General features: G+C 35.7%; 1 protein-coding gene across 26 annotated transcripts in view; it reads left to right on the top strand.

Moving 5' to 3' along the window:
* Positions 1-22,625, top strand: part of AFDN (afadin, adherens junction formation factor) — a 128,828-nt gene that overhangs the window by 47,472 nt on the left and 58,731 nt on the right. For 21 of the 26 annotated variants that reach the window (XM_068676890.1, XM_068676887.1, XM_068676888.1 and 18 more), the window contains exons 9-15: positions 1,140-1,184; positions 7,096-7,190; positions 7,977-8,239; positions 10,875-10,944; positions 13,041-13,156; positions 20,036-20,097; positions 20,961-21,166. In XM_068676890.1, the coding sequence (XP_068532991.1) occupies positions 1,140-1,184; positions 7,096-7,190; positions 7,977-8,239; positions 10,875-10,944; positions 13,041-13,156; positions 20,036-20,097; positions 20,961-21,166 (857 nt within the window). The remainder of the gene's footprint in view (positions 1-1,139; positions 1,185-7,095; positions 7,191-7,976; positions 8,240-10,874; positions 10,945-13,040; positions 13,157-20,035; positions 20,098-20,960; positions 21,167-22,625) is intronic. The other 5 variants (XM_068676899.1, XM_068676897.1, XM_068676911.1 and 2 more) reach the window with 1 other exon arrangement.

The raw sequence follows: 22,625 nt of genomic DNA, 5'->3' as shown, positions 1-22,625 counted from the left end.
GAAAAGCATTGCTTAACTGTGGTTTATCTTATGTTCAGAAGCATACTGCAGCATACCTAATAAGTTATATCTGACAGTGCCATGCATTAAAAATACATGTTTAGAAGCACATAAATGTTTAAATCGAACACGTGCTAAAAAAAAATAAATATGTCAGCCTATGTGAAATCTTCCAAATGCTAGCAAGTCTTTGCTTTATTTTAGACTTCGTTACAAGTCTTTGGGCTGCTTTGTAATTACAATTTTATGATCTAGGAACATCTAGAGGAGCTTGTTTGTTTATAGCACGATATTTAAAAACACATACAACTTCTCTTAATTTCTGCTGTCTTCATGTTTAAAGATTTGGGTATGGACTTTTCTTTTGTTGTGATTTAGTTAGTTGCAACTCTTTTTGTCTCAGCTCTCACTTGGATACAGTCAGGTAACCAAACAAGTGATTTACAGCTTTAAGTCTCATTGCCTACCTTTCAGGAAGCAAGGTAGAAATGGTTTCTGTAAATAAGGCTACTCTAACCTTTTGTTTGTAGTTCTGATTATAGTCAAGTAGTAGGAGGGCTTTTTGTTTGTTTGTTTTATTAACAGACAAAACTAGCAGTGGACAGTATTAAATGCATTTTGTATTGTATTCTAGAGGCTGAAGCTAGATTCACATGTGAATACCGTGTTTTTTTAATAGCACTTTCTATTGATGTTCTCTGTTCTCTTCATGGGTCCTAGTTGCTTCAGTATTAAAACTCTGGACCTTGGCAGTGGAGCAAGACATCCATTCACTGAGAAAGGAAAAACAATCTGCAATGACACAGGTGGCAAGGCTGCACACCGAGCCTTTGCCCGTTGCCTGTGGGACTGACCTATTGTTCATGCTTTTCTTCTAACAGCTTGTTGTCACTCTTCTAAACAATAGTAGAAATTGTTTCATCCAGTAGCTTTGTAGTACTGATGTCTTTATATGCTATGCAGTTTCTAAAGTTGAATGAGTTAAATGCACTTCATCCTTTTAAATTGAGTAAGTGTCTGGCTACAGTTTCACCCTTTCCTGTCTTTTCTTTTCCTGCCTTCTTCCGCATGTTCTGCATGGTATCTGTCCTGCTGGTGCTGCCTTCACCTGGGTCCTCTGCATGTATTTCTAACCCCAGGGAGAAGGAATCACTTTGCCTACTACAACTATCACGCTTATGAAGGTAACTCTATATTTAATACTTTTCTCTCATCAGTCGCTAAAAACATCACTGGCTTTAAATCTTTTGTTTCTTTTTGACAAATTAAAGTCTATCTTATCTTTTTTCTTTCTTTTTCCAAGGGACTGCTTCTGTGAGATAGTTATGTCTTGTCAGGTGCAATTTAATTATTCTGTTTGTGAACAAATACCAAATAGATTATTAATGTGCTGCTATCCAAAGAGCTCAACCTTCCAGCTGAGATTAACAAATCTCATAGAATGTTTTATAAACAGTATCATGGTAGAAGGATACATGGTTCTTTGATCCGTCTGCTTGTAGAATTCATAGTTAAAAAGTGATTTGGGTAAATGGCATGGAGCTATGCTCTTTAATGTTTGACATGATGATGATGTAAACAGTGATGATTTTTGTTATAGGAAACAGTGTTTGAACCACTGGAAAATGCCCTCAATTTTCAATTTATTCTGTGGAGTTCCATAACATCCTTCTGGTATCTCATGTCTGTTTTGTAAGGTTGTCTAATAGTAACAGCATATATCAAAGAGATTTAGCCACACCAGACAGCTGTCTTGCTGATTTTTATCTGTAACATTTGAAATTTATAACCTAACCTACAAATCATTGCAGATCTCTCATTCTCCTTATTAGGTAAGTGTAATGTGCAGATATATCCTGTTTTGGCCATAGATGAGAATTGCAAAGCCCCATTCTTCTTGCATTAGGAAGCAAGATGGTGAAATTTCTACCAAAAAGCTATTTCCTTTAATTAGGTTTTTAGCATCAGTTTCCTCTTTTTTTATTGTAAACTGCTATAAAATATTATGTATCTGTTGGTGTTTCTCGTCTTTTCATGGCTGTGCGGTACAATAATGGGCTTAAAGAACTCTTCTGTCCTTCCTGCTCAGTGCTCAACAATTTTAATTCAGATTTCTGTTGCATTAAAATCATTACTGCAGAGGGAGCAGAAAGGTTTTGGCAGTTTGCTGAACTAATGAACATAAATTTCTTTGCAGGAACACCTGACAATTAAGTAGAAAGCCTGGCATTTAGTTGTATCTCAGTGGAGGGGGAGAAAAAACAAAGCAATTTATCTTGTCTTATTTTGAAAAAGAGTTGTTGGTACTTTAGAGTCTCTTTCGTCAGAGCAGTGCATTTCAAGATACTTGTATTTATCATAGAAATAACTGCTGTAGAAGTGAACTCCCATCAAAACACATCAGAACACAAAACAAGACATCTCTGTTCTTACAGAAAAACCTGGCAAACTTCAGTTTCACACCCTGTGCTATTGTATTAATTCAGTGTTTTGGTTCCGGGAGTATATCCCGTTTTTCTGCTTCCTCACAGCTGCTTATATTGATGGTTGGTTTTATGACTTCTATAGGCTGAAGATCAAATTCTGCATAGCACAGTAAAGAATGCACTTCAGTAGTTGTGTAAATGCGACAGTTGGCAATTGTCTCTTTGTCTTTCAAGTCTTGTAAATTAACCAAGAAACACATCTGATAGTAACAGAAATAGGCTGAAGTGAGATATGGCAACACTTTGAATAGCTGATACTCTCTAAATTATCTGAATCTGTCCAATGATGATTTCAAGGATCTTATTAACTGCAGTTGTTCAATTACAATATTTAAAGGGTGAGAAAAATGACAAAAGCCTTGGACATTTATCCTGCCAGCCAAAGGTAATAATTGAAAAGGATTTAAAAAAAATCCCAAATCTCTAAAACATTTTTCCCCCCTGCATCACAAAAGAAACAACTCTGAACTGTAGAACTGACAGCAATGGGAGATGCTGAGAACATGCAGGTATAACAACTAAGAAAGAAGATGTACAAGAAGTTGGCAGAGCTTGAAAGCCTTGGCCAGAGCAGTTTCCCCAGCCAAACCTTCTTTATGAGAACAGAACTGCAATAACACTTTTCCACATTACTTTTAGTTGTCTGTCGCATTCCTCTCTGAATCTTCCTTTACCACAGATGTTGACTGTTGGCTCTTTCTGGTAGCAACGCACATCTTGTCTGAAATTCAATAGCAGTCTTTATGTACTGAATTTGGCAAGATACTTCAAATCTGCCAAACCAATCTTTTAAACTTCTTAGAAAGTGATAAGAGTTTAGATGGTAATTTATGCAGTAAATCTCATACTTTTAAAATGCAATTCTAAACAAAGTTTTAAGTACAATCCCTGTGATGGAGGTATTTCAGTTCAACTTCAGGCTCATTTATTTTCTGAGATCTGTTTCATCATTTCGTTTAGTCTGGTTTTAAGCAGTGATTTTTTTTTTTTTTCCCTCAGCATTGTCTCAAGCACTGGATTAGAAAAATCAGTTTAAAATCATCTCCAAAGAAGTGTAGGGTTCACCTTTTAGTGGTGAATTACTGCACCAAAAAAGCTATATCCATGAAGGGAGACCTGTATTGTACATTTCTGATCAACAGAAAAAGACATCTACGTTAAAAATCACTGAGCTGACGTACTTAGCAGTGATTGTTCACTCCCATTCATTACATGTTTTTATAGCATTGTTTGAGGTGCAGTGTTCAATCTTAACTACTTTGTCTTAGGTAATAAGTTCTCCTTTCCAATTGTGGATTACCTCTTGAAATAAAAGATTTCAATGTTATACACAGATGAATATGCAGATGCGTATGTTTGTGTATCCACACTTCTGTCACGGCTGGGGGGGACACAACTTGTGAGACTTATTTCAACGGCGAATTGTACCGAGTTAATTTGAAGCTTCGTGTCATGTTACTAGGAAAGCTTTGTCAAGTAGGTAGCTAAGTTTTATGTATGGCTTACTAAGTTTCTTGAATAATTGTCCTTAGCTTTTATTTGTGAGGCAGATGCTCCAATTCAACTTTGAGTTTCAAAACAAAACAACCAACCAAGTGAAAACACTGGAATCTGGGAATCTGTCTTCACCTGTTTAGCTCTGCTTATGATGTTAAGTCATGGATGTCAGAGAATACAGGTCATCCATGCCACATGTTTACTTATGCATGCATATAAAGTGAACAAGTTTGTATGGAATTCATACATTACCTTTATACCTTTTGCTGCTTCTTCTGTATTGAGTATTGATGCCCATCCTTTCCCGAAGACTTTGACCTTTCAAACTTCTGAATTAAAAGAAAATAATTAATTTGTCAGATACAAACTCTAGATGTATGTTTCCATTATCTTTTTACCTCAAAAAAAAATTACCTTCAAATTCTGGACATTAAGACATATGACTGTGATAATATATCATCTCCTTTCTGAAGCAGCAGAGGTCTTGTAGTTTATTAGCTAAGAAAAGCTTATTTGGACTTTGATGGCTGGGGAGCATGGACTTTCCTGCAGATATGGTAGAAGCTGTAGCCTGCTGTAATGCCTGTCAAACATTTAGATGAGCTTCTAGCTGTTTAAAAAACAGGAAATACAAGGCTTTACGCTGTTGTGTAATACAGTCTTCCTACCTGCATCCTTCCCCTCTCCCAGAGCAAAATGGCACTTTTTTAAAGACCTTTTATTATATTTCATGTAACTAGTGGTAATTCTCATCAAGATAACCTTCTACTGTGGAAACTGAGTTTTACTGACGGATGGTTACCTGTGTGCTCCAGAAAGCTTTCAGTAACTCCTAGATCATTTTTTTTTTTCTCCTCATCCTGGGAAAAAAAGAAAATGTTTGTATCTAGTGCTGTAGCTCCTAAAGTAAGGTGGTTTGCTTCATTTTTTCTTTGAGTGGACACTTCAGAGAAACAAGTCTTAATTTGCCTCAGAAGAAACATTGGGGTACTACAATGTATTTCATATGCAAAAACAAACATACAACATGCATCTGTATTGAGACTATATGGCGGCACGAAATAAACATTTGTTAGGATGAATTTGGTATTGATTGATCATTCACAAGCACTAAACTCTGGGATGAGATCCAGAAGTTATCTCAAGTGAATGCTTACCATACATAGTACTTGTCATGCTTTTAACAATATTTCAGAAGTCTGAGGAATACTTCAGAACGTACTGGTTTTTAAGATGCCAAAAATGAAATAATAAGAGGTTGGGGGAGAAGTACGTTTTAGTTTAGGTGTCAAACCACTACTGGAAAGTCTGGCCTCTAATCAGTATATAATAATTGGTATATAAAGGGCTTATAAGAAAGTGCCATAAGAAATTAAGAACAAAATCCCTAGGTAACTAGCCCTGAATTTCATGGCACCGACTTTGAAATTCTGTTATTTTTGCCAGTAGAATAAATGTCTTCTGCTTCCAAACTGAATTTTGTATCTTCTGGGTGTCATTTCAGTCAAACTAGAATGCAGGAAGAAGGAGGAAATATTCATTTATTTATTAATCCAAAATGATAGAGCCATTCTAGGCTTTGACATGTGAGTTTTGAAGAGAGAAACTAACAAGAGAATTGGGATTAAGTGGCCAAATACATTCAGTAGCATATTGCACGTCTGCATTTGGTGATGTTGAAGGTGCAGGTGTATAATTTCTGAGTAGGATTGTGAAGTATTTAAAAACTGCACACAGTTGCTGCAGATACTGTTAGCATTACCATGTTTAGTGTGCAGTGTTACTAGCTGTATGTCTCTAGAATCAAATACTGGGATTACTAATCTGTGGACTATCTCTGCCTGATGTCTTGATGGCCCATTAAAATCACAGCACCCACAAAAGAAGGCTATTTCTAGGAACACCCGTTACACTTCTTCCTGTATTATAATTTAAAATCCTGCTGGTGATTCTGTTCCCCTCCAGTCACTTCGTTCTGTTTTTTTTTTTGTTTTTTTTTTTTTATCCTGTTGCCTTCCTTTGTTCTACTGTGTTCAATGTAAAGTTTGTAACTGTTAATTCTTCTCTGTGTTGTTGACTCTTAATTCATTTAAACAATTTTCATTGAAGGATGGATCAAGTGCTTCGTAAATGAAGTGAAATCTTTTGATTAAATGGCATACATTCTGACTTCAGTAAAGAGGTTCTGGCTCTAATGCTGGGAATTTAAAAAAACAGATTTATGAAGATTCTCTTTATGTTGACTTTCATTTAAAATTTGAAGTTGACTACAATTCTACTGAAGACAGTATCATTATGTGGGCCATGGCTTTAGTAATACTTTCTAATACCTTTATTGGAAAGACTTTAAACCATTGCTCATGTCCATAGGTAAAACAGTCTTTGCCTTGCAGCCTCCTTTTTCTTTTTTTTTTTTTTTTTTTTTTTTTTGCATCTTCCCTTTGGAGGAAAAATTGGGTGGAAGTGAGAAGTGAAAGTCTTAGTTTACTGTCTGAAGTATTTTCTGGGAAGTGGGGAGGATGTTTCATACATGCCAAAACCCATCTATTTTAGTCTATGGAGATAACAGCTAATTCCTATGCTGCATCCTGTGTATATTGCTATATTTTATTTTATTTGGAGAATGTGTATTTCAGGGGAGAGGAGGAAGATGAACTTTGACCGCATTTTTGTGAGATGAAAATGTGGGTCAGTGGGATTATAAAGATAAGGCCAAGAGTGCTACCATCTTGTATATCAAGACTAAAGCTCTGTCATAAGTAACTTTTTTTATTTTTTTATGATTCTAATTTTATATCATCCTACTTCAGTATCTGGTGAATAGGAAAAAGTTTGGTATGGATATATATTCAGGATAGTAGTTCCTGATTACTTTGTTCTTTGCACTTGCAGATAACAGCACTTGGTTGCCTGGGCTCTGTTTACTTTCCATGTTTTTAAACTATGATAAACTACTTTGAACAACCCAATAAATCTTGAATGAATGTCACTCATTTTTCTGGATTTTTTTTGGTGAACACTTCTGCTCTTGAACTAAGCTTCAGTAAGATGAGATTATTATTCATTTGAACTTTAATAACTTGCAAAATAATATTTGTTATTTGCTCTACAGATGGTTCTGACTCCAGAGATAAACCAAAGCTTTATCGTCTACAATTAAGTGTCACTGCAGTTGGAACTGAAAAGTTTGATGAGAATTCCATACAGGTATGGAGTAAAAGCAGACTCAAATGACAACTGAGCTGACCTTCAGTCAGTTCTGTATAACTGTGGAAATACATTAAATATGCTGTGAACTTTGAATTACGTGGGTTTTTTTTAAACATTGATCAGGCTTTACTATAAGGTTCATATTAATGAAGAGCAGATCGTTACCCTTCAAGGCTAGGAGGGCAGATTATAGTTCCAGGTTTATGTTAATGGTCATAACTCTGTTGTATTTTATATCCTCTGGCTTGCTTGAAGAAGAAAATAAGGGTTTCATCATTTAAAATGGGATGTTATTTTTTAATCACTGGATCAAATAGTACTAGCACTATTAGTATTATCCTAACTGGTTAATGGCTTTCAAGTCCTAGTCTGTCAATCCCTTTGAGTAAGGTAGGATTTCCTAAATGTATAAAGCAAGCATAGCTATATGAAGTTGATGGCAGTGGGTCTGTTATAGCACTCCGCATCCACATCAGTGTGGCTAGTTGACTTTTAAGTACTTCCATCGTGAGATTTTATGCTGAAATAACAAATGAAGGAAAATGTAGTTCTAAACTACATATGGATAAAAAGGTGAAAAACTTCTTCCATTAAATGATTCTTGCTGCACGTTTTAGTTGAACGAAAGTTGACTGGTTTTAGTACCAAATGTTCATGTTGAATGCATATGCAAGTGGAATTCTGTTACTAGTCTACAAATAGATTAAGCTGCATCTTAATCTTGTTTCAATTTCTGCTGCTGTTTAATTTAATTTATTCCGTGTTAATTGTTTCTGTTTCCAGTTATTTGGGCCAGGAATTCAACCTCATCATTGTGACCTCACTAATATGGATGGAGTTGTTACTGTAACCCCAAGGAATATTGATGCTGAAACATATGTGGAGGGTCAGCGTATTTCAGAAACCACTATGCTGCAAAGTGGAATGAAGGTTCAGTTTGGATCATCTCATGTGTTTAAGTTTGTGGATCCCACTCAGGATCATATTATTCCTAAAAGACCTATTGATGCAAGTCTTATGGTCAAAGGTCCAAGACACAAAACTGGGTGAGTACAACTTATTTTCTTCCATCTGAGGTGAAAGGGAGAGCTTTGGAAAAACAGAGAATGACAGCATTATAAATGGCCTATGATTACAGCATGATTTTAGATGAGTTCCTAGTAGCTGCTTTTAAGTATTAAATATATAACTATTTTAATACTTGAGCTCCACCTTGTGAATTTTTTTAGGATTAGCAAGTGTCATTTTCATTATGAAGTATTCAGATAAGTTTTCCTGAAGCTTACTTTTTTGTTAAAAACAATTGAACTCATTGTGTTAATGTATTTCAAAGCGATTCATCCAACCTCCAGGAAAAGTAAAGAGCTTGCTGATTTTAGAAAACTGTTTTTCATTCTTCCTTAGAAGTTAATTTTTAGAACTCCAACTATTTCTATAGCATGATTACTTGTCTTCTAGTTTCTGTGTTGCAAGGACTAACAGTCCAGGAGGCCGTCCTATTGCTTCTCTGTATATACATCTTTTTAATAGGTGCATAATGAAAATATTAATTATGGTTTCAGAGACTTGTAGCAGCTCAGGCATTATGTTCAGTGCCTATGGAAATGCTTAGTAGAAACAATCTTAAAATCAGACTGTATGGCATGAAATAAAATACATCATATCCTCTGCCCTATCAGGGTCCAAATGAAGCTATCATAGTATGTAGTAGTTTAGAAAAGGAAAAAAAATGGTTTGTAGAAGAATGAAAGTCTCTTCTGGTTAATCTTCTGAATTAACATAGACGTGTATTTCAAATATTTTTCTTCATTTTATTTTAATGTGGAATTTTATGGTATTCTTCTTGTAAAAAAAGAACAACAAAAAACAAACACCTGTGGAATGAATTTTAGAGAAGGTGTTATTCCTGTTCTTCATTATGGATAAAAAACAGTTCATATATTCAAGTCATCCATAGGCTACAGTTTTTCTTGTGTCAAATAAGATTACTGTGAGTTTTTGGAAGTAAATACCTCTAGCTGGTACTTAAATGCCATAGAATGCACCAAGCATGCAAAGAGGCACTTGCCATTTGGAAATAACTTGCCAGCCTGCTGCTTTTAAAAAAAAATGCACGTCCAATGATTGTTTTCTCCTTGCAACAGGAAGGCAGCCCTTTGCCTCAGCCATACTAACACTTGACTAATGACAAGTGAAAAAGTCCATCTAGATCTTCAGACTTCTGTGTAAAAGTTTTAAACCCTTTTTAGCTACAAAATGAAGGAAGCTTGATGCAAACAATCATAAAGTGACAGAACTTGGAGAGGGTGATTTTTGGCTGATACGCTTTAAAATTGCACGGCAATATTTTGGACTATTGCAGTCTTCAAAAACTCACAAGTGATGGTTTTCCAGTGAGAGCTTCTACTACTTTCTCTTTTCCCTGAACCTCCAGACTACTTTCTCAGTCCTGGTAATGAGTAATGTGCTTATTGTAATTACTGGATTTTTTGTCCAATTTGAATGAAGTACATGTAAATTCACAGCTGCATTCCCTGTCTCAGCAGCGCTAGACTTTGTTACAGGTTCTGAAAATCTAGAGCGGTAGGTTGAATTTCACTGTGCAGGAACTCCTTTATTTCTCTTCAGGGTGTTTGTAGACTTGCTTTATGGTATCTAAAGTCAGAGGGTTAATGAAAAAGGGGACTTCTGTGTTACCAAAAATTTGGTTATCGCTGATTTCGTGGCTCTGCTTCCATCCAAGAAATTCTGTGAGTTGTATTTACTTGTCCATACGAGTTTGAGTACTTCTGGACATAAACTGCTTACCTGTAATAGGACGTCTAATATATGGGCAGGGTTGTATTACACTGCATGTTCCATCCCAGACCCTCACCTCTTACATCTATTTGGCTTTATCCCTTCATTTTCTGGTCAGCTTATTAATGACAGGAGTCCACTAATATTGGTGGTTTTTATGTTAATTTATTGTCTAAGACAGATAAAATATAGGATGACATATGAAAAAACAAAAAAACAAAAGTGAAAATCCACGTGCATGTTTTGGTTGTGTTTGTGAACTAAACGTCAGTTCGGGGCCAGGTGTAAGAGCTGTCTGCAGGCAGACTTCTAGCACCGTCATATGATGCTTCTAAAATCTTCAGTTCCCTCTACATCTAGCCTGCAGATCAATAAATAGTTCCTTTTACAGGTTCATATAATCAATTGTAAAGAACTGTACTACTGCAGAGCATTGCCTGGACAGTAAAATCTCTGGTGGAAGGGTATTGCAGCTTGAATGATCAAGTTTTAAAATATTAATTCTTCAGAATAAGCAGATAATAAAATGCACTACTGTGATTTATAAATGATTTACAGTAACACAGTTGTACATTTTAACGTTGAAAACTTTACAAAAATATTGTCTGCTACAGTGAATATAATACACTGAAAATACTTCAGTGACTTGTATTTTCTCCCTTGATTGGGGGAAGGGGTGTAACTAAGAATCTGTTGACAAAGAAAATATTTTTTTTTGTTCTCATATAAAGAATTGACACAGTGTGTTGAAAGGTGATATTAATAGGTATCATGTTATACCCTGTGGGGTTTTTATTTAATAATTTTAGCTGCTCTGTCCCTTGTTTGTTGAACGTTTACCTGTATAATTTTAAAAAAAATACTTCAAATTTTTTCTTCTAGAGCTGTTCAGGAAACCACATTTGATCTAGAGGGAGATGTTCACAGTGGAACAGCATTACCAGTAAGCAAGGTATTATATTATAAATCATATGATACATAACCAACTCTGCCAATAACGTACCTTTGAGCTAGCATGTTCTTTATTATTTATTGCTAAAGTGCTTCCATTGTTCATCCTACCCCATTTACTGTTTATTTGGGATTAGGTATGATGTGTATTTATTATTTTTATGTATTTTTCTTCAGGACAAGTGCATTTTGTTTAAATTCAAATTGGCATTCAGCAAACTTTCTGTGGCAGGAGTAATAACTTTCCTTTTTTTAAGAAAGGAAAACTGTTCAAGTCCGGAATAAAGTGCTAAGAGAAATGGATTAATCAGAGTCTAATTACATGTGAATAGAGATTCGTATTAGAAATGTTATATGAATATATCATATGTAACCTATGACTAGCATCTGTTATAGGGCATATAAAATATGAAAGGGTGTTCAATTTTAATCTTAACTGGGCTTTTAAAATTTAATGGATGTGACTGTTGACTTCAATAGAGCTCCTGTATCCATATTGGAAAAACAAACTGGCTCTGCAATCATAGTTATGAACATTTTATGAGGTGATGATCTCTTCTTGCCTTTTCTGCTCTGTCTGTCAATGGATTCTGTGCCAATGTTGCATTTTCCAAGAGTAAACAAACTGAGTAAAATGACACAACTGTTAATGCCTTGCTTTGATCACATGCCTCAGATGAAATGAATGAATGAATGATTACAGCAGTTTGTAATGTAGCAGTCCTCCCAGAAATGCTTTTTTTTATTTCATTACTACTATTAACAAATTGAAATACTTGTAAAGAAACTTAACGATATAGCAATATATGTATTAATAATGCTCTGATAGCTTTTAAATATACTTGTTTATCTTATTTTTTTTTCTTGCCACAGACTTCTGATTAAGGTTTTCTCCTATCTGTATATCTTTTTGTGACAATGCTTTCTTGCATCTTGGATGCATATTTTTTAACTCTGATAAGAACTTGAGTGACATTTTGAAGAAAGGAAGGAAAAAAACCTCTGAACTACTTAAATGTCTCAAAATTGCTTAGAATTGGAGTTCGACGTTATAATATTAAATAGTGCACCTCATTCTTTTCAAATTCACTAAAAATACTTTAGTGAACCTAGAGAAGATTGAACAGCTCTTTTGTTTTTCTTTTTTTGTTAAATTACTGGTGCATCACTAGTTTTCTAACAGTTGCTCTTACGAGTTTTCTGTTTGGAAAAGGGATAACAGTCACTTTCTTTAAAGTTTGCTGATATCTAATGATGAAAAGTGATTGATAGTTTGGCATGTCAGTACTGGAAAAAAATATTTGTTTGAATTCTCACAGTTTTTGATAAGCTTACTTGTGTTGAAGCAAGTTACTTAGTCCTAGAAATTTCTTAGAAAATGCAGAAGCACTTCATATTTTACTGCTGTTTTGTTTTCAACTGTTTTATACTGGGAGAAAAAATAGAAATTTTGCTGCTTAGAGCAGCATGTTTCTTCCTCTTCCTGGTAGAATTTGACATGTAATTAGAAAGCAGAAATCAAAAGCTTGCTGAACACTGAAGAACACAATCCTGTGCATAAAAATTTGCTTGGTTTGAGTTGTCCTTACTCTGAAAGATTATGTACTGTGTAGGTAAGCAGGCTTTTTTCATAAGGACAGGAGAAATTACAGTCTAGACCAGTAGTGTACGCATTTGGATAAGATTTAAATCTAATTTAAATAGTTTAAAAAGGTTTTATAAGCATAATTTTTAAATCTGTGAAACATATTTAACTTTGTTAATGAAAACTTCAGATAAGAGGCAATTCATTCTTTGTTTGTGTTGGTATCTATGCAATTTCTAAATAAAGATGCTCAAAATTTTCTTATGTTCTGGCAACACATAAACAAATACCTGCTTTTAACTGACCATTGGGATCTTTTGATTGCGAGAGTACCCTTCAATGTTTTTGTGATGAAAACACCTGCTGCAGTTGCGGTATTGTGTGCTGCACTCCTCTGTTTTGCCATCACTTTTCAAGCCTCAAATCGTCACTTCATTTTAATAGTGCCAAGCGCAAATACTTGTTAATCCAATGTTTGAATATTAAATGCCTGTCCTGCTGTTTTGAATTAGAGCACCAGCAGGCTTGATGGTGACAGAACATCATCAGCATCCAGCACAGCTGAACGAGGAATGGTGAAGCCGATGATTAGAATAGAACAGCAAGATTATCGCAGACAGGATAGCAGGTAGGAACCGTGTAATCTGTTACTTCTCATAATGGGGGAAAAAATCGATGTGTTTTTGTGATAGATCAAGCAGTGTTAAAATATTTTGGGCTACCTGACTTTCCCTATGGAAAATGATACTTCCTCTAAGATCTCACTCCAAATAAAACCTAGAAGAACATTTAAAAAATTGTATTCTTTTGTTTCAGTATTCTGTTTATAGTTCTCTTTTTGTAAAACTTAAGCTGATAGTCTTGTCACATTATTGTTGACTTGTGGTCAAGGATGTCATTTGGAATGCCATTAATAACAAACATACAATGGTTTGATTTTTTTTTTCATTTATCAGCTGCATGGTGATGTGACTGATTCTAGATAGAGAAATAGCCAAGTCATTCCTATTTTGATAACAATGTAGTTGGCAAATTATGTAAGCAAGAATTTTAGCTACCTCTGAGTGCTTGTTGTGCAAAGTTATAATTCAGAAGAATGGATAGCATCTTGATTTTTTTTTTCTTTTATAGTAGTAGTTAAGCAGATGAATGCCATCCCATTTTGCTCACAGTTGTTTTTTTCAGGGGCAAAATGCCACTTTTCATGCACTGCATATTCAGTTTGTTTCCAAAGCCCTGGTGGAAAGCACTGACTTAAAATTGTACTCCATTTTCCTGCTATGTAGTCTCCATGTGTCATAATATCTTGTTAAAATGCAGTTTGTGTCCGTCCATACGGATTCAACTCCTTTTTAGACAGAATCTTTTATTATCAGAAAAAAAATTTTGAAGCGATGCTATTTCCTGTCATAAATAGAAAGGACATGATGAGATGCATCCAAAGATGCTAAGAGTTGGCTGGTGTCATTGCAAAAGCTATCCATTCATCTTCGAAAGGTTGTAGAAGTACCAGATGACTGGAAAAGGACAAATACGATACCCATCTACAGAAAAGTCAAAATCGAAGATCCAGAAAATACAGTGCCGTCAGCCTTACTTCAAGTCCCAGGAAAACTGTAGAACAAGTCCTTGTAGAAGCTATTCCAAGGCATACAAAGGGCATGAAATTCATTAGCAGAAGCCAGTATGGATTTACTGAGAATAAAACACACTTGACCAACCTGACTGGCCTCTGTGATGAAACAACTCTCATAGTGAATGAGAAGAGAGCTTTGGGCATCATATCGTTTACTTGGTTTTAGCAAGGCCTTGATACAGTTTCCCAGAATGACCTTGTTAAGACAAAAACTGACCAAACTGTCAAGCTGAAAACGTGATGCTTAATGGCTTAAGTCTGAACTTGCCAAATGGTTGTAATTTGTGTTTCTTAAGGTTGATATTGGATCTGATACTATGTGGTATCTGTATAAACAATCTGGATGATAGGATTGAATGTATCTTCACCAAGTTTTTGGAAAATACCTGATTTGGAGAAGAGCAAATAAGCCAGAGAAAGCACCACTGTTCAGAGAAGACCTATGCAACAAACATGTCATGATGCTTAAGAAAAACAAGTGTGAATTCTGGGCAGGAGACAGAAAAATGCCAAGCAACAGCAATACAGACTGGTGTCTGGCCATTTGGATTGTATCTCTGCTAAGAAGAACCTGATAGAGTCCTGATGTACAAGAAGCTAAACTTGGATCAGAAAGCATGTCCGTGCAGAAATGAAGGCAAGCTGTGTCCTGGGCTACCTCAGCACCAATACAGCCAGCAGATCAAGGGATGCATTTATTACAATTTACATGACTTGTTAGTTCACACCTGGAAGTGTCCGGTTTGGGTCCCCCAGTTCAAGAGAGAGAGTGAAAAATTGGTAAGAGCCTTGTGTAAGGACATTATCATCAAGATGATTAGAGGATTAAAGAACTTTGTGTATGAAGAAAGCAGGGATTGTCTTTTTCAGCCTAAAGAGAAGATGGCCTGGGATCAATCCAATCACAGTCTTCCAATATCAAAAAGGTAGTTACAGAGAAGATGGGGTAGCTGTCATCACAAGGATGCTGGGTGACAGGCAATGAGCAGAAGTTGCTTCAGGAAAAAAAAATTGTCTGACTGTAAGTCAGAAGACAAATTTTCACAGTGACACAGAGAATTTTGGAGTATATTGCCCAGAAAAGTGGTAGAATCGCCCTCATTAGAAGTTCTCAAGATTCACTTTGACAGGATCTTGGATAACCAAATACAAAGCCCTGCTTACAACAGAAGATTGGAACTGCTGATCCCTAGAGATCCCTTTAAACTTAGGCTTCTGTGTTACTGTTTTTCTGTGGAGTCTCATTCTTTTTATCAGAACTGACCTAAACATGAAAAGAATGACTGGGGATTCGGAGTTGGAATTTCATAGCCTACAGAGAAGAGATCTGTTCAGGGCAGATCTTACTGATATATGCATGAATACCTAATGGGAGGAAGTAAAGAACGTGGAGACAGATTCTTCTCAGTGGTGACTGTTGACAGGACAAGAGGCAATGGGCAGCAACTGATCTACAGGAAATCCCATTTAAACCTACAACTTTTTTTTTTTTTTTTTTTTTTTTTTTTGTACTGTGAGGGTGATTAAACACTGTAACAGGTTTGCTGGAGAGGTTGTGGAGTCTCCATCCCTGAAGATACTTAAAACCTAACTGGACGAGGTCCTGAGCCACCTGCTCAAGTTGCCACTACCTTGAGCAGACTGGATGATCTTCAGTGGTTCCATCATTCTGTCAAAATAATTTCTTTAAAATCTTAATAAAAAAATACGGGACTGTATATGGATTTGCCTTATACTAATCTGCTTATAAATTGAGTTGCAACTGCTATGATAAATGGATGAAAGGTAAGGTATATGTGGTGCAAGTACAGTGGTTCAAGTTGTAAAGCTTCTAGTACCTCTAGATGGGTTATTATTATTCCCTAGACAGAAAAGAGTTTAGAGATGTGAGTGGTAAAACAAAACAGAAAATTGCGCTTTGTTCTGAATGGCATTTCTGATGATCAAGTACTCTGTAGCAGGGGCATCTTTGAAATGCTTTCACTGAAGTGATGGTGGAATACAGCTTGGTTCTGCTCTGTACTCTTGTCAGAGAGCCTGGGCATCTTGAGTGTATTTTTTCAAAATGGTTTCTATTAAGGTTGTAGAAGACTTAACACCTCTCTAGTGCAGTAAGTTGAATTATTAATGTTTCAACTAACTTTTCTCTCTCATGAAAGATCGACACAACTTCCCTGTGAACTTTTTATAACCTGACAGAAGTTCTTGAGGCTTCTACTGTTACCATTTCTTGAATTTTAGCTGTTCATTTGTATGATGTATACAGAAATTGAATATCTACCTTTCAGCAAGAGTACTTAAAATAAGAGGATTTTCTTGCAGTATAACTGTGTATTGCAAATATACAAAGCCATCTCAGAGCTGTGTTGGCTTTGTTATTGTTTTAAAATTCTAAAATTCCTTCCAAAGAGAATGCACATACTAGTCTTACTGCTACTATATCTGGTTTTTCTTCTGGTACCTGTGTGTAGAAAATGTTTTTATGCAGACTTCCAAATTACTTTTAGATTTGTGTTAGCTACACAACTGCAGATATCTTTCTTGTCAGCACCAACACTGATATTGTATTTCTGTGTGCATAATATGCTCATATAGTATCACTTCTGTATGCCTTTTGATAGGGATACAGAATTGTTTTATCTAAACAAAGCATTTCTGTTACATGTTCTCTCTAAAATGTGCTCACTGTGTTGAGATCATCAAATTATGTCAAATTAGGAAATGCCAGGCAATGAGTTACTGAGGTAAACTGAATTCTTCCCCTTTGTGGGTATATTGTGTGAATCTTTAGTTAGGTTTCTCTCTAGGAAATTCTGGTCTCATTTTGTAAACCATGAGGACAGGAATCATCGAGTATGGTAACTGCTGTGTTGCTTCAGTGTGAGGAGGGGGGATGTCTTTCCACTGTGCAGTTCATCCAGGTTCTTGTTACTCAACAAGTAGTCCACCCTGGTAGTGAGTGTCCTTTCCCTTCTTTTTGTGTATGTTCATCACTGCTGTTTGAAAGTAAATAAGGGAAGGAAGACTTCCAGTCACTCACTGAATTCATTGCAGAGCAAATATTAGAACTTGATTGCCTTATTTATTCATCTCTAGTCTTCATGAGGAAAAAAATATAGATAGATAATGAGTATTGAGTTATGGTTTATAGTATGGCATTCATGTTAGAAAACTGACTTTAATTAGCATGAGTAAGCATGTCATCCAAAAAAAAAAAAAAAAGGATATTTTTTTTGCCTCAGATACCCTTCAGGAGTTCTTAAAAATGTGTTTGATTGAAATGAGAATAGTGGTGTGAAAGTGGTGTTAATAGAATGCAGACACTTCTCTGTTTCCTGATTTTTAACATGCCTTACAAAATTTTACAGCGTATGCTGGCTAAAACAACCACCCGAGGACAGAAAATTTTATTCCACTACACAGCTTGTTTTATACAGTTAATTTAGGAGAATACAGAAATATCAGGGAAATGTGTTGCTGTTTTTTTTAATGCAATTTTAAAGTGTAGTATTACTTGACACCATACTTAGTAGAGGAGGCAACCCCTAATACTGCGTGGCCTTGCTAGATATAACCTAACTAGACTTGGAAATTGTTTTAGCTCTGTGAAATTCATTACCTTAGAGATAGTGTTTCTATAAAAGCAGTAGCACAAAGACAAAATATACCTGAAAAGTGTCTGGTAACAAAGTAGGTTGGCTAGCTACTCCTGTATCAGAAGCACAGAGTTATTTTAACTTAAGTTTCCTCTTTGCAAAATTTCCAGTGTTTTGTCTGTGCTTAAGGAATGCAGAAAATGGTACATTAGTTGAAGGAAACTCTCTTACTAATGTAGCTAAAAGTAAATGACAGTGCAGAAGTCAACTTCCAAAATTGTCTGTAAGCAATCCTACATTAATACATACCAGTTCTCTTAACTTGTGCTGCTCCCTCTCCCGTTGGAGGGAAAACTGATAATCCCCTTTCTTTTTGCTGAAAGGCATTTCTATCTCTTCATTCTAAAGAAAATAAAATCAGCGTGTGAAATACGTGCTTTAGCAGCCATTTTGTTGAAACATTTGTGTCTTATTCCTATAATGACGAATGAAAGATATCTCTAGATTTATCACTATAGTGCTATTTTAACAGTAATTACTCCTTTATGGAAGTGATTAAATTCTCAGTGAAGACAATGCACTTTCAGTGCTTTGGAGATAGTGAGAAATTAGTTCAGTTTAAATTTATAGAAAAAAAAAAAAAGGAGGAAATGCTACAACCAGCGAAGTGCTCTTAATAAGGAGTCTGCTGTCACTGTGGAAATCATAGAATCATAGAATATCCCGAGTTGGAAGGGACACAAGGATCATTGAGTCCAACTCCTGAGTCCCCAAAGGACCACACAAAAATCAGACCATGTGTTTGAGAGCATTGTCCAAATGCTTCTTGAACTCCAGCAGGCTCAGTGCTGTGATCACTGCCCCAGGGAACCTGTCCCAGTGCCCAACCACCCTCTGGGTGCAGAACCTTTCCTTATCGCCCAACCTGACCCTCCCCTATCTCTAATTCGCCCTGTTCACTTTTGGAAGAAAAGATGAAAATAAGTGCGTGCCTAAAACCCCAAATTAGATTTGAATGGCATTGCATTTACATTGCAAATGAGAGGAGATTGAAAAAGCAAGTAAGAGGAGTTGGAAAACCAAAATTAAGGACTCATTTTTAAGTTTAAAAACGTCATATCTCCTTATCAAAAAGAGCTGTATATGATGACATCCAGTGTTATCACAGTATACTGAACGATGACAAGCAGAATGCTGCTTTTTCGAAGTTGTGATGAAAAAATTAAATACTAATAAAGACTTAAACAAAAAATGAGATTTCAGATAAGACTTAACCATTTGAGTATACATTGCCCTGCTGTGCCTAGACACCTGTTCCTTAACTTTCAGCTCCCCAGAGCTTAGTTTCATTGAGCTTTTCTTCTTTATAATAAGTTATGACTTGAATGACTTAACTAAATACTCTGATTTAATTTTGGAGTGTCCTGTCATTGCTTTGTAGAATAACTAAAATTTTTGCTTGTTTAGACTGATTTGTTAGGACTGTGAGGCTTGCATAATCACTCTACATCCTTTTATTTCTCAAAGTTGTTGGGGTAAGAAGAAAGCTGCCTATTGAATTAAATGTGGTTAAAAATGGCTACCACATGGAAAAGTTGTTAAGCTTCTACGTTTCCTGAAAATCGGTGCCTAATTACAGAGAAGAACCCAATTAATTATTTTGCTTACGGGAAAAATGAAGCATGTGCTTAACCTTTTGAAGATACCAGAAAAATAAATTTTGTGTTCATTTTTTTTCTCCTATGTGAGTTCTCTGATAGGTGTTGGTAGAACAGAACTCTGTGGTCAGTTAAGAAATAGTTCTGGGGCTCTTGGAATGACTTGTTTCTTAATGTTATATTTCAACAACCATGTTAGGATAGGGGTTAGATTTTTCTTCCTTTTTTTTTTTTTTTTTTTTTTTGCACATTTGGTAGCAGAGCTGGTGCTTCAGGTGGAGTTTGATTAACTCTTTCATGTGTCCATGAATAATTTGCTATTTGAATTCTGTTGATGGCAGATGGCAAGCCAATCCTATCAGTCTGCCATGCAGCACAAAGGAGGGTGTTCATTAATAATGCAGGCTTCCCCGTTCAAGTCTGTATTGTGATCTATTGTGTTGTGGGCAAAAGTAGCTTGAGTGATTCTAGAGAACAGGTAAAGGAAAGGATTGTTTTGGGGAAAGCTGTTGTGACAGCAATTGGAACCAATGTATTTGGTGAAATCTGTTGTTTTACAGTGGATTTAATATCACCCATGTGGATTGTTTGTTTCAATTTTTGTCGTCTTTCTGTAGATCTCAGGATACCCATGGACCAGAACTGATCCTACCTGCCAGTATTGAATTCAGGGAAAGCTGTGAGTAAATTATCAAGTTATAAACACTTACCTGTTGACATGTTTTTCTGTAGTGTAATATTTCAGACAGTTTGAGAATTTACAGGTAATTTAAGTGAACACTGGAGAAAAAAAATGATTGAACAGATGATAGCTTATCCATTAATATAATTGATTTTGGTGGGGAGGATGAAGTGGTACTGAAGTAGTCCCGTATCTTACTCTAGTTGCATTTCAACTCTTCATCTTCAGATATTCAAACCTCACTGTGGAAAAAAAAATTAATCCCACCTCCCAAAGAATAGATTGAATTCATTTCCTTATATAGAGTTCCCCATGTCATAAATAATACTACATTAACATGGCTCTTGACCAAAATATATATAAAACCTAGTGAAGATTAAATTTTTGTTTAGTACTTCGATTTTCATTATCCTAGCCACCCTGTTTAAGGTCTCAGATCTGGTAGAAAAACACCATATCAGAGATTGTCCAGATTTCAGATATTTGAAACTAAGTAGATCTGTAAGCAAGCGAGGACAGATTTTTTTTTTTCTACTACTTTACAATATTGTATAATAAGGGAATTTTGTTGAAGTAGATGAGAGAAAATTTGCATTTTCTTGTTTTTTTGAAGATGCAACTTTTCAACAGAGACAGAAAATACTATAGAAATGTTTCCCAGTGATCACTCTTTCTAGCTTTATGTTACTGTGCCTAAGTAACTGTAGCACATAAGACACTTAACTTAGAATTCCTGTATGTTGCTTCCCTCTCCCCACTCTCCTCCTCAACCTTCCACCCCCAGTTGTGAAATTGTTTTATTTAATATTGTTCCAGTCTTTGGCTTTATGGCATGTTTTTATTTTCTTCTTTCTTCATAGCTGAAGATGCCTTTTTATCTGCTATTATAAATTACACAAATAGCTCAACAGTTCATTTTAAGCTATCACCTACGTATGTTTTGTACATGACATGTCGGTATGTATTGTCAAGCCAGTACAGACCTGACATCACTCCTACTGAGCGTACTCACAAAGTCATTGCAATAGTCAACAAGATGGTGAACATGATGGAAGGAGTTATACAGGTGAGTTTCTTTGCAAAAACAAATTTTGGAATTAAACATTTTATAGATAATTTGGTAACCACCTTAGTCTTTTTCTTAGGGTTTAACCTGCTATTGGTAAGAGTCAGACTGCACTGATTTCCCGTGTGAAGATCTGTTGTGTGTCAATGACTAATGTGAGCTGGAAGAAATGCTCTCCTGTGCAATGTGGGAGGTTAGGGAGGGACTGTTGCTCTGAAGATACGTTCTATGATAAGAAGTTACTCTTCTGTTTTCTAGAAGATAAAAACTTTGCAAGCATTTCTTGTTGTAAACTCTTATGAAACAAGTTGGATGTACTTACTACTAATAGTGGATGTTTGCATTGTTTGATGCTTGAAATTAATACATTCAGAAGAATTAATATTTCTGAATTTTTATGCTTGTTACTTTTACAATTTCTGTAATCACAAAAACATCAACAAAATGGGACTTCTTGAACCGAAGTAACACAACTGCCCTAGAAAGAGAAATGTATGATCTCAAATGTTCCAGTATCTTATATTTAGTGTGGTGTCACTGCTATTAGATATGCAGGAGTTCCACAGAACCTCAGAGGGAATTCTGTTTCCTGTACAGGATTAAATCCACTGGTTTGTCTACAAAACTAGACAATGCCTTGCATTGTTGAAATGTTGACAAAGTGTAGGAGCAATTTCTTAAGAATGCAAAGTTATTTCAGATATCCTTTCTAATCTTCTTTGTCTGAAGGAGGAAAAATTGAAATACATTTTTATTTAATAAAACACATTCATTTGTGGCAAAAAATGCTGTCATAGCAGCCCGTATAGGGCATGGACCCTACTGTGCTAGTCACTGTACAAGTGTAACAAATACATCAATCCTACTGTAGAGAATTCACTGTGCAAGTGTTGGAAAACAGGTTGACTAAGGGAAAAGAGGAAAGTAACACCAAAAGAGTGGCATGAATGTCACAGCAATCACAAATTGTTCAGGTTTTGGAAAGGTTTAGTGGAGTTTTCAGGAGGGAAGATGTTGTAATTAGGTAGTTCTGTAAACAGTTGCAACAGGCTCTCACCTTTCACAAGAAAGAACGGGAGAAAATGCCAATGTTGAAGACACTTCACAGTAAGAAAAAAGATGACTTTGATGTATGTGCTGGCGTTGATGAGAGGTTAAACATGGTTAGAATATGAAGTTAAGAACTAGCACACTACTTTGAGTGTTGATGCCATTGTAAATGGATATTTCATTAAAGTTGAGATGGTGTCAAAAGTTAAACATCCACGTCTGTACAAATTATCTGCTTGTGGAAGAGTGAATTTGTTCAAGTTGGAGGGGAGATTGTGGGCAGTAGTTGGGAGCAGAAAATGCAAAGAAGTTGAACATAAGCAATTTAGTTGGGAGAATAGAAGGGAAACAATGAAGGCTTCAGATATAATGTGTAAGTTACAGGGCTGCATCAAATAAAGTTACTCAG

The sequence above is a fragment of the Anas acuta genome, chromosome 3, assembly GCF_963932015.1.
Source record: "Anas acuta chromosome 3, bAnaAcu1.1, whole genome shotgun sequence".
In the NCBI taxonomy this organism is placed as follows: domain Eukaryota; kingdom Metazoa; phylum Chordata; class Aves; order Anseriformes; family Anatidae; genus Anas; species Anas acuta.
This window is presented reverse-complemented; position numbering and strand designations above follow the sequence as displayed.